Below are 12,920 nucleotides of genomic sequence, written 5' to 3' on the forward strand. Positions count from 1 at the left end.
TATTTAAAATTGCGGGTGGGTCATTTGATTCTGAGCTTGACACGTGTTCCTCTATTAAAGATAAGGGCAAATTTCTATCAAATTATAATGAAAGAGATATATTTAGATCGAAAGTATCTTAGGAGGGCTATATTTGGATAAAAAATATAACGAGGGTCATATTTAAACTATTTTTGATGGTACATGGGTACATTTGACCCTTTTCCGTTTGATGAGTTCGTTAGATTTCATTTGAAGAAGGAAAAAAAGAAAAGAAATATATGAGTATTTCTCTCTATAATAAATTAACAATGTGTAGAAGTGGAGGGAGCCCTTTATTTTCAGCTTGAGACGTGTTCGTTCGTTAAAATAAGGGGTAAATTTGTGCCAAACTATAATGAAAAAGGTATATTTGGACCGAAAGTATAACGGGATGAGTTTATTTGGACCGAAAATATAACAAGCATATATTTTAAATTTTAAACCATTTCTGGTAGTACATGGGTATACATTTGACTTTAATAACTTGGTTAGATTTCATTTGAGAAAGAATTACAGAAAGAAATATATGAGCCTTTCTTTCTATAAATTAACAATGTACAGAAGTGGAGGGAATATTTTCCCGCCATTTTCCTCTCAGCTAAAGTTGTTCTCTTCTTTGCAACAGAGAAAGAAAAAAAACCCTAACCCTAACCGCCATGGAAGAGCAAATCAAAGCTGAATTCCTTAAAAATGGCTTCAGTTTCGATGATGAAACTGAAATTCTCAACAAATGTAAGTATAAAATTGATTCTTTTTTTCTCTTTTCTTTATCGCAGTGTATATGAAATTAACGTGTATTTGTGTTTTTTAGGTCTTACTTTTTGTATTCAATACAATAAAAGCCCTTCCGATCTTGTTTCTAGCTGGGAATGTTACTCTCTCAACAGGTCAGACTTTACACCATTTTAGTGAAAGAAAATTCTATTTAATTTTTAATTTTGTGTTTTCTTGCTACTTAAGTGAAAAACTAGAAGAAGAAGAAGAAAAAATCGGTGCTTATATTTGTTGTGAAGAAGTTACTTTATAGGGTAGATTCAGAAATGTGTTGTTAGTGGGGGTTTGGATTTCTAACTGGCTTGTTAATTAAGGGTGTGTTTGGTATGAGAGGAAAATGTTTTCTTGGAAGACAAGTGGATTTCTTACTTATTTTCAAAAAGATAGTATCGCAAGAGTATTTATATGTAATCTAGCAGAACACTGTGGGAATGGATGGGGCGGGGAGTAGGGCCTTAGGGTGGGGGTGGGGGTTTGGAGGCGTTGAGTGGGTGGTTGGGGAGGAGACAAATGAACTTGAAATGTCACTTATGGAACTTGTTTTCCCTACTTTCATTAAGGAAGTCATTTTCCGAGAGAAAATGTTTTCCAAAAATTTTGACCAACCAAATATGGGAAAATTGGAAAATGTTTTCCTCCATACCAAACACACCTTAAGCAAGCCTTATTGAAGCATGGGGCAGCCCGGTGCACAAATCATCCCGCGTTAGTAGGGTCCAGGGAAGGGCCTTACTGAAGCATGTTTAGATTAAAAAGACTTAACCTTAAACGAGTTCAGATGTCCTTTTTGTTGTACTAAGGAGGAGAGAGCTGAGTCATTTAAGCTTAATATGTGGCATGTTATTAGTGAATGAAGACTCTTACTTGAGTTGCTGTGAAAAACTTGAAGATTTAAGTGGATGTAAAAATCAAAGAACCACTTCTCTTTAGGTATGAGGATTAGATATTCAAATTGCTTAGACACTTTGGGCTTCCAGTTTTCCAGCTTCTCAAGCTAATTAGATAGAACAAAGTAAAATTCCATACATGTGTTCATTAGAGAAACAATATTGAAGCTTATTTGATTAGATCAGATGCTGCTAAAATTAAAGACTCCATGTTCTTGTCATTTAGTAGGTGACAGGGTTCAAGTACTTAGGGCTACGGATATGACCTTTATCCGGAAATAAAAACTCTTTTGTTAAGTTGGTTGGCGGAAATGTTGAAGAAAAGAAAACGAAATAGAAAAACACTTATACAATAGCGCAATGAATGGATAGTCAAATAATTCGAATCATTGGATTTTCTTTCTGTTTTTCTAGATATACCTAAAATTTGACTCTTTGATGTTATTTTCACCTTTGGATACGAACTGATGTGGCGTTAAATTTTACTCCTCTGATTGAAATATAAACCTGAAGTTCCACTTGATGACCATTTCTTTCAGGGGGCTGGAATCGAAGGTGCAGATTTCACATATGGGTGCATTTCTACAACAATTACAGAATGAACGAAGAGAAGAGATTGTTAAAAAGGAACCTGGTTTACATTTCTACTCCAGTGATATTTCTATGTGAGTGTACCCCACCCTTTCTGAGTTTATTTCTCATTGTTGATTTTAGTATGCTTGTACCTCCCCTTTCGTCTCAACTTGGATGACTTATAATGATGTATTGACTTTCTGGCCAATGTGCAGTAGGCCTTTTTAGGACCACGGGCCAAATATATCTCGTTGTGTGGTTTCGGTAAAATCTTTTCATATTTTATATCTCTTGTGCCTGTGATTCTGGAAATCTCTATTTGGGAAATACTTTTGCTCATATTAACTGTTAACATGTATACCTGCACATTATCCACCTTTCTTTGAACTCTATCTGTCCTCTTGTTAATTTTGTGAAGTGGGAAACAAAAGTAAAATTTCTCTACTTCATTAACTAACCTACAAACAAGGGCAAATTAAGATATTTGCTCTAGGCTACTGAAATATGTGACTTTTCAATGCTTAATGCTGAATATATCAATGCAGGATATTGAATGATGAATACGAGAACACAAAGGAAATCATTCTTGGTACCCCAACAGATAAACGAAAGACATCACAATCAGAAACAACTGTTTCAACACGAAAAACTAATGGGAGCATTTCCACCTCCAGAAAGCATTTAGAAACAATTACACCCTTTGGACAAAGAAAGAGCAAATTTGTGGTGCAGTTTTCTCTCAATGAGAAGGCCAATGGAGAAATTATGAAAATAGACCATGATGAGGAGAACCCCAATGATGACATCATAAAGAGAGTCCAACCAATCAAAAGATGTTCCTTGGAAATCATTAGCTCTCAACCTGAGCCAGGGTGCAAGTTCATGTATGACAGGATGGAAAATAAGGTATTTCTTAGTTCTTATCATGTTACAGTTGTAGAATCCCCAGGTTTTCCATTACGAAGCAGTGTTGTCAAAGGCGCGCTTAAAGCGCGCTTAAGCCCTGAAGCGAGGCTCAAAACATGTTGAGCACTTCGCCTCGCTTTATGTGCGCTTCAGTGTCATCATCAAGGCTCTAAGACATACTTTTCCTTGTCAATGAGCCTCTCTTGAAGGGGTGACACTAGATAATTCATATTTCACTTTATCGTACTGTTTTTAATATTCCTTTGTCCATATATTTGTTATTCATGCTTATTGTTATTAATCTTGGACTAAACATATATAGATTTGTATTTTTGCACCATTGCGCCTTTTTTCATTAAAGCCCACGCTTTATTTGCGCTTGGCGCTTAACGCCCCAGCTGACCTTAGAGCTTTTTTGTGCTTTTCGCTTTTGATAACACTGTTACGAAGTCCTTACTGGTTTTTGTTTTTTCAGTTTAACTTTCTTGAAAGCCGAATAAAAGATTATGCAACAGCACTTGTAACCTCTGGACTGCATGAGGAACCAACTGATCCTACTGTTGCTTCACAGGTGATATCTTTGCTTCTGAAGTATGAAATTCCTACTTCAAATATTTGCACTGGTGTTCTGCTGTTTTTGCACCATAATGCAATCGCAAATTTTAAGTATTAAAAGTCAGGGACTTAAGTGCATTGTACTATGTCTAGTGCTTTTCCAATTATTATCTTGGTGAAGGGACATATTTTAACTCTTTTATGGATCCTGTTGTTTCAGAGATCCATATTTGCTGTTGGTATGATTTGTTGCGAGGAAGAAGGGCGTTTGAAGGAAAAGCCTATTTTACTGCAAAGCAGGTACGGAACTGCTATGTGGATATATAATTAGCCTTTCTCTTCCCGCGTGAAATCAGCTCTTTATTTTGGAGAGATTTGGTCTCAATGTTTTTCCACAGTTTACAGAGTGTCCACCCTGGTTGAATTTATCACCAATTCACTTCTTAATCATTCAATATGTAGAAAATTCCGCTCCCTTCTATTGCTCTCGATCAAGTCAGTCAACAGTAGTTGAAATATGACAGTTACATCATATTCTTAGAAGCTTATTTGGTATATTGCCATTGCTATCTTGACTAGCATTGACATTGAATAATTATTTGCATTGATAGATGTCAGAAGAACCTGTAGAATTTCCATCTATTTATGTAAATTTGTCTTTCCATGGATATGCTGCTCGCTATGATTGACGATATCTAGTTGCTTTATTGCTGACAGCGTTGAGCATTCTGGAGGTCAACGTGTGCGCCTTGACTTGCAAAACTTGGACCACTTTTCTGTTTTCCCTGGGCAGGTATTGACGTACTGTAAACAGAGTGCATTGCATTATTTTATTAGTACTTCAAAATGTTGAACAAAGAATGAACCTAAATATTTATACTCAGGTGGTTGGTGTTGAAGGGCATAACCCAAGTGGCCATTGTCTAGTTGCATCAAAAATTGTTGATCGGATTCCTTTGTCGGCTTCTTCCACGGAAAATCTCCCGCCTACTAAGAAACAAGCAATGGATCTTCAGTCAAGCAATGCTTCACTTGCTATGCCAGAGCTTTCATTGGTGGGTAAGCTTGTATTCCATATAACTATATAAGTCTACACCAAATTAAAAAATATGAGTGAGTGAGATACGTTTATTTTGGTTAGTAAATGGTTGATATCTATTTATGAAATGACTGTTGTACTAAGAAGTATCCTTGGATTTGGGTGTCGTCTCCCCATGCCTGCCTTTCTCATTTTGAGAAACTTAAGGATACTGACACCTCATTTCAAATCTGTTTGCCTTTTAGCCTGCCTTTTGGCAACAAATAATGTTGGAGTGCATTTCGGAGATAATTGTCGCCTTACTAGTGGCAGCAACCCATGCAGGCTTGTTAAACCTCCGAGTTGAAGAACTCTGATAGCCTTTTACAAGAATTGATTTAAAGGGGGAATACTTGGCATATTTTATTATGTATGTCATATGATGAATATTACCCCTTCCATAAGGGGGTTTTGGTTTGCAGATTTTGCTGCTCTTACTATCAATTTATTTTTGTGTGGGTGTGCTTGTTTGTCCCCTTCAGTTCTTTTTTTCTTTTATTTTCTTGAGCTTAATTAGAAGCTCTGACTACATTATAGATGAAGGAAAGGACTGCAACCTTTGGTTCCACCTTTGGATATGTGACCAATCTCTTTTCTGCAACAGATGATTATATCATCCATTCTCTCTAAAAAAAATTCTTCCTTTTTTGGTGTCTTAACATTTTACGTTCTTGTTCAGCTTATAGCTGCGGGTCCTTTTACAACAGTTGATAACTTATTCTTTGAACCTCTGGCTGAGCTTCTATCGTACGCGCGGCGCAAGCAGGCTCAATTGATCATACTGGTAATGGTGTTACAGCTCTCATGCCAAAGTTGTCTAATATACCTTCTTTTATTAACTGATATAGAAGTTTCATTTTAACTTTGTAAATTCTCTTGACAGCTAGGACCATTTATGGATTCAGATCATCCCGAGATCAAGAAAGGAACTGTAAATAGGACATTTGATGAAATCTTTCAGGATGAAATTCTTGCAAGGGTATCTGCCTATATAATTTCTTTCCCTTTTTGAATTAAGTTCTGGCTTTAGATGTTTATTTAGTTTCCTTCCATTGGCTGGTTTTCAGTTGAGAGATTATGTAGAGTATATGGGTTCTGCTGCTCGTGTGATTCTTGTTCCATCTGTACGAGATGCTAACCATGACTTCGTTTACCCTCAGGTGAATATCTCCATCATCTTAGTCATCTTGTTTGGTGTTACATCTAAACTGCAAATATTGAAATATCTTTTCTGTTGCTTACAGCCAGCCTTTGACATTCAGTCACCCGATCTTGAACATCAGGTATGCACTGTACTGCCACGCATCAAGTTGTTCTGTAGAGAAGAAAAATTAGTCTGGTGATCATGTATCATTACTAACAAGAATTTTCTGTCACCAGATAAATAGCATTACAAATCCTGGAATATTCTGTGCGAACGAGGTAGGAGCTGATGATATTTCCAACAACTGTATTCCCTGTGTTTTCTTAACTTTTAGTACATGCTTTTCTTCTCGCATTCAAGATGCAAGCTCGATGTATATTCTCATTGATTAAGCTGAACATCTTGGAATAGCTTTCTGTCGATGCTGTACAAATTGAATTCAGGATGACGTGAAAATAAATTTGGAGTATACATCAATACTAAATAGCTTAGTAAGCAGTTGTGAGAGACCTCTCGCCCCAAGTGGAAGGGGATTTCTCCATACTATTCCAGTTCTTGATGTTATGTTATATTCAGGTGAAAGTGGCTTGCTGTACGGTTGATGTTCTTAAACAGCTCAGTGCAGAGGAGATTTCACGAAATCCACAAGGGGGATCCAAGCACCGAATGACAACTCTTGCAAATCATATCTTAAACCAGCGCAGGCATGTTTCATGGGACACCATTTGCAATCCCTCTTGTTTATGCAGAGCTCAGCTAACCTAATATTTTCTTTTCTTTTTTTCTTTTTTTGGTCTTTTTTGCAAACTAAATGCAACAGCTTCTATCCTCTATATCCACCAGCTGAAAGCGTACCCATTGATTTCTCTCTAGCTCCAGAAGCTCTTCAGATGTCAACAGCCCCAGATATACTTATTTTGCCCTCAGATCTGGCTCACTTTGTCAGGGTAATATGAGCTGCTGATTTTCAAACAAAACTTTGTTTCTATCATTTCAACCAGATCGAACTAAAGCAACTAAATATGTCGAATAGACATGCTTGCCTTGAACGTGAAGATATACACAATCAATTTCTTAGATCCCTTTCTTAATTTCATCTGCCCACAGGTGATCTCCCTTGGGGAAAGAAGTGAAGGAGAAGAAGTAAAGTGCATATGTGTGAATCCTGGACGACTTTCAAGGGGTGAAGGAGGAGGTTTCTTTGTGGAGCTTAACTACCATGGAAGCTGTGATTTATCAAATGCTTCAGTTATTCGTATATAACATTGAGATGCAAATCTTCCTGCAGTTCATGTATTCAGCAGTTGCAAAGATTGTGGAAACCCATGAACTAAATGACAGCAACGACTATGAAGAACTGGGGCACACTGCACTTGTTGAAGGCTTGTCATGGATACACAATCAAGAAACAGGTTACTAGTCATGCTTATAGCTCCATCTATCCGCTTGGTGATTTCAAACTTCCCCTTGTTTCCTATGTTAATATTAAGAAAGTCATTGTTCTGCCTAGCTGGTTATAGCTTCTTAGGAGACCTAGAAAGTTCAGCTGCATTCTGTGGTCACTATATAGAAAGTTTATTGTTCTTTCTAGCTCATTATAGTATCTCAGTTTACCAGAGAAGTTGTAGGTAAAACTACTGTCACTGCCTATTACTTGAGGTAATTATCTTCAGGGAGGATCCTTTTCTATATGACGAAATGCAATTTTGCAAAGGTCGTCTAACATGAGATGCTGGAGAAGATAATTAACTTCTCAGTTCAAAGTGGCCTGCCAGCCCTATATAAGATTCCTTACTGCAATAACTGTAAAATAGTTGAGCGTTTGTTTTTTTGATTTTTTCTAAGCCTTCAGTTTCCAAGCCCAGTCTTCTTCTTCTTCTTTTTTTTGCAGTTTTTGGGAAGTGATTACTTTTATGAAAAAATGTCTTAAGCTCTGTTCTTTTGCAAAAATAAAATAAAATAGAGTTTGAAATATGTGGAAAACTGATTTTTTTCAATTTCATCACTTCGGCAATATGCTAAAGATATGAATGATCCAGATGAGGGAATATGCCATTAATTTTCATATTCACTTCATCTTATATTAACGTGTTTAATTTAACATGCTAAGATAGCGCCAAAAATTCAAATTGACACCTATGGTTTTGACCCAACCATGTTATTGCAAGAAGGCTTCGAGTGTTGTTAAGTGGTGGGTGCGCCTTCAGCTGGGTTGGTTTGATTGACTTAAGTGGTGGTTTTTCACCAAAAACTCAACAGGAACAATACTTAGTTGAGGTGTTAATATGCGGCTCCCTAAACTTGTTTCTTTTTTCTATTTTGGCACCTCAACTAAGTGTTGTCCCTATTGAATTCCTGAACTTGGCCTCAAGTGTGTCTATAAAAAAATAATCCGACTTACATAGGATATATGGTGAAGAACCACTACTTAAACCAATCAAATAACAAAATTGGAAAATGAGAAATCAAAATTGAAAACTAAAACTGGAAAATAGAAACTGAAAACTAAAACTGGAAAATAAGAAATCAAAACTGGAACCTAAAACTGAAAAATAAGTAACCAAAACTGAAAAATAAAAATTGCAAACTAAAACTGGAAAATCAAAAACTGAAAAATAAGAAACCAAAAAACTAAAAACTAAAAACCAAAACTGAATCCAAAACTGAAAATAAAAAACCCAAATATGGAAAATCAAAAACCAAAACTGGAAAATAAGAAATCAAAATTGAAAACTAAAACTAAAAATAAAAACTGAAAACTAAAACTGGAAAATAAGAAATCAAAACTGGAGTGGCTTAAGTGGTGGTTCTTCACCATATATGTTATGTAAGTCTATGTAAGTCGGATTGTGTTTAATAGATACGGCAAAAAAAATGTCAAGTTCGGGAGTTGATAGGAGCAACAACACTTAAGGTGTCAAAATGAAAAGAAAAGAAAAGGGCAAGTTTAGGGGCCTCATATGCCTTAGCCTTGCAAGAACTACAAGTAAACTATATTAAAGCCACCCCCGACGAAAAGATACGGACTAAAAGAAATGACACTAGAAATTGCTTGCCTTTTGGTTTTTTTCTTGTTTTATTTTATAGACATCGAAGATCATGAACAGTCCACTTTTATATGTATTTAAATTAAATATAAAAAAAGCCAGAAACTAAAGGGCTATGAAGCAAATATAAAAAAGTCACTTAAACGAACAAATATAATTTACACAAGTGAATTAAGATAATAAGCTTAGCCTCCATTATAACTGCAGACAAGTTCAACTTCCAAACTTCAACCCAATCATAGAATCTGAACCCAACAACTTCTGTATCAATTATATTTCTTCAACTGCTTCTTCGGTCTTTCTCTAAAGAAGTCTACCCAAAGACTCATGACCCACAAAATACTAACCAAAATGGCACTTACAATCACAACCATCCAAGAAATCCACATAGGTCTAGAAATCACACCATCTGCTTTTCCACTTGCAAAAGCCAATCCCATCTTGTAAACAAACAAGGGTCCAAGAATCCCCCTAACCAAACTATAGAACAAATAAAAGATTGGTGACAGTTTTTCATATAATTTAGCAGCCACAGGCGTATCGATTTTTCGATATCTAGAAAGACTCCATGTGTTCTGGCAAGGACTTGTGATCTCAGCTATAACAAGAAGGCCAATAAGGGTGGCTGCACCATGATGAACGACGAACCGACAAGTTAAAAAGACATAAAGGGTAGCCAAATGATGAGCAATGAATAGAACATCACTTGGATAAAACACAAAGTAATGTAAAAGGTCAGCTAAGAAGTAAGCAATGCTGTATTCAAGTATCATTTCTTGAAGTGGTGAATTTTGGGTGGAAAAATCAAGATTTTGGAATGAAGTTTGGGAATTTTGTAACATTGAGTATATGGATAAGATTACTGCAGGTGTACCATGTGCTAAAGACATTACACAACTTGAAGCATCAGACCTCACTTTTTCATTCCAATCTTTAAACATGTAAAAGTATCCAAAGAGATAAATCACAAAGAAAACAAGACTGAATCCAAGAAGGTTTGGTTCCAAGATTGTCAAAGTTTCCATCAGGATATCAAACAAAGATTGAACTTTTATGCAGAAAAGGAACAAGGTAGGAAAGAATTATATAACAAAGAAAAGATGAAAGGATACAGTATTTAACTTTTTCTTGGAATAAAAATTTCCAGCTAGAGAGAATCTAACAAGCCACAGATGTTTATTTGTATGTGGTGTTCTTTAAATTATTGGGAGAGGAAAAAGAAAGGGAAAGACTTGGTGACTTCCTGGTGAGAATCTATTTTTTTTGCAATTTAGACAAGATCAACAGTTTTACCAATAGTATTTAGGTACCAAAATGTCAATTCTTGGTAATGTGAGGTATGTAAATAATAAATCCCCTCCTAAAAAAGAAACTTCTCTCTTTTGTCCTAAAAGCCAATGCCCACACGTTAAACTTTATGCTGAGAGAATATTCCAACACAGGTTTAATAACCCAAAATAAACTACTAAGTATTGTTTAATTTTCACTATGTATAAATTTCGCACCATCAAGTTAAGTTGACATATAATAATAACTCTTCAAAATAATTCTAGCATGGTGATCTTGAAAATAAAGTAATAACATGCTATAATCAATTTTAATTGCATTGATAGTATAAGAAATTTTTATACACGTAGCGTATACGACTTAAATAACAAAAGAAAAAACAAAAAGAGAGGGGGGGGGGGGGTGGTAAAGTTTTGTAGAAATTCCTTTATTTGCTTAAAAAGCGAGAAGAAAAAACACTTTACTTTAGAAAAAGTACATCCCCACGTGGAGTACTATCTATATGTTGCTTCACCATATTGTAATCTCTTAATGCTACTTGATATTTTTATTCAATATCAATCCATTTGTCACATATCTCTAATGGTCGTTTATGTATTCCTCTTCTTCTTGAGGAGTGAGGACTCCAGCTAGGTGAGCCCCCCAAATCAAAATTAGTGCCAAATCGAAAAACTTTATTATGTATCTCACACAACTGGCATTATCGTGTGAGACAAAAAGAAGTTTCACACAACTAAAATCATTTGTGTGAGGCACATAATAAAAAATTTCAATTCTCATGGAAGAAAAAAGCAGGAGAAAAGAAGGTTGTTTGTATTAGGTAAATAGTAGTATAATATTTTGTTGTAAAATGACACTTGAACTAAGAGTCTGCAACTTAAATGACCCAAAAAGTGGGTTCGGATACCAAAATAACCAGGTAAAAAAAGAGAGTAACCAAACTACCCTTTGCGCACTAAATTTGTGCGCAATAAGGGTTTAATAAAACCCTACCGACCTTTTTTCAGTTGCTCTTCTTCGCCTCCTCCATTTTATTTCTTTCAACATACTTCGCCCCCCCCCCCCCTCCCGAATCATGTCTCAAAGCTGCGAAACGTCAAACTTTGCTATAAAACCCGATGTTTGTGAATGTGGTCATTATTGTAAGCTAAGAATATCAAGGACCTAAGACAATCCGGGGCGTCGTTTTTGGCGTTGTAAAGTGCCCGAAGTAAATGTTTTTACAAATTTTTAGGGTTTAATTTTTTTTTCACATTATCTACATATTTTACTTTAAAAAACTTATGATAGTTTTTAAGTCACTCTATTCGCTCTTCAATTTGAAATTAAACCCTAATCCCTAGATATTGCAATGGCCAAGGCGGCCGGTGGCTGGTTTGCCAATTACCAATCCTACTTCAATCAACACTAGTAATAATCCTACACTCAATTATATTAATGCTCTTCAACCAACGATACAATAAGAAGAAGAACTGAACGTTAAATCTATTGCGTATTTTCATGGAGAACCGACCATTACGTGGACAAAGAAGGAATTTGAAGCATTCATAAAGCGCCAAAAGTTGAAATACGCTGTGATTGCTAAGTTTTCATATGGGAGACCAGATATGCACAGATTGAAAAAGACTATTCCCATTCAATTAGAGATTAAAGGCCCATGTGAAATTGGTTTTTTAGAAGAGAGGCGCATTTTAATTCGATTATCATTCTTTGGAAGATCATCTTTGCTCTGACATCAAGTGCATGGGAATTACAATTCAGGGGCAGAATATATCCATTACGGTGTTTAGTTTGGGATCCTTGGTTTAATCCTGAGAAGGAAACCACGATCTCAGTAGCATGGATATTATTTCCTGGTTTGCCCACAAACCTCTTTGACAAGGAATCTATGTTCTCGATGGCACATCCTGTGGGAATTCCTTTGGTTATTGACAAAGCAACAACTAACCGGACGAGGCCAAGTTGTGCTCGTGTCAAAGTGCAAGTGGACCTACTTAAAGAAATGCCAAAGAGAATCCATATTAGTTGTGTGGATGAGGAGAGTGGGGAGATACAGTCCAAATGGCAAACAATACAATATGACTATCTACCTAAATATTGCACAAACTGTAAATTACAGTGGCATGATTTACAAGGTTGTTGGGTGATGCATCCTAAATTTAGGCCCAAGAAAGAGGAACCAAAGCAAGAGGAAGCTGCAATACCTGAAAAGCCAAAGAACAATCAAGATAAGGAGCAGAACAAAAAGGAAAAAGTGCAGAATAAATAGGAGACTGTGAAGGGCAAGGAAGAAGGGAAAAAACAAAATAATAACAAAGTGCATCAATTTAAAGGAAAATGTGCAAATTATTAGCAGCAACAATGTGAACAAGGAATGGAATGTGGTGACAAACAAGAGGAAGAAAAACAACAATCTTTGAGGAGAGGCAAAGAACTGATGGGGAGAAAGGTATGGACAAAAGAAAAGAATTATAACAAAAGAACCATTTTCAAGCACTTACAAATGTAGAGGATTTAGACAATGAAGAGAAGTTAGAAGAAATACAGAACACTCGGGAAAAGGGCAAGGAGCGTGCAGAATCCTCAAAACATTGGGTTGAGAATTCATTTGGAAAATAGCAAGTCAAAAGAAGTGGGACCAAGGTTAA

General features: G+C 36.0%; 2 protein-coding genes and 1 long non-coding RNA gene across 4 annotated transcripts in view; 1 reads left to right on the plus strand and 2 right to left on the minus strand.

The window, feature by feature from the left end:
* Positions 1-560: 560 nt before the first annotated feature.
* LOC132067248 (uncharacterized) lies at positions 561-7,741 on the plus strand. Its single transcript, XM_059460409.1, has 16 exons — positions 561-753; positions 833-908; positions 2,222-2,347; positions 2,801-3,161; positions 3,637-3,732; positions 3,937-4,016; positions 4,434-4,509; positions 4,601-4,771; positions 5,474-5,578; positions 5,678-5,773; positions 5,862-5,954; positions 6,039-6,077; positions 6,175-6,216; positions 6,515-6,642; positions 6,759-6,885; positions 7,046-7,741. The coding sequence occupies exons 1-16, from the start codon at positions 678-680 to the stop codon at positions 7,199-7,201; spliced, it is 1,848 nt and encodes a 615-aa protein (XP_059316392.1). The 5' UTR covers positions 561-677; the 3' UTR covers positions 7,202-7,741.
* Positions 7,742-9,251: 1,510 nt separating this feature from the next.
* Positions 9,252-10,010, minus strand: LOC132066027 (TLC domain-containing protein At5g14285-like). The gene has a single exon (XM_059459431.1). The coding sequence runs from the start codon at positions 10,008-10,010 to the stop codon at positions 9,252-9,254; it is 759 nt and encodes a 252-aa protein (XP_059315414.1).
* Positions 10,011-12,184: 2,174 nt separating this feature from the next.
* Positions 12,185-12,920, minus strand: part of LOC132066620 (uncharacterized) — a 2,256-nt gene continuing 1,520 nt past the window's right edge. For both annotated transcript variants that reach the window (XR_009416885.1, XR_009416884.1), the window contains one exon: positions 12,185-12,476. This is a non-coding gene — a long non-coding RNA (uncharacterized LOC132066620). The remainder of the gene's footprint in view (positions 12,477-12,920) is intronic.

This window comes from Lycium ferocissimum, chromosome 8 (genome assembly GCF_029784015.1).
Source record: "Lycium ferocissimum isolate CSIRO_LF1 chromosome 8, AGI_CSIRO_Lferr_CH_V1, whole genome shotgun sequence".
In the NCBI taxonomy this organism is placed as follows: domain Eukaryota; kingdom Viridiplantae; phylum Streptophyta; class Magnoliopsida; order Solanales; family Solanaceae; genus Lycium; species Lycium ferocissimum.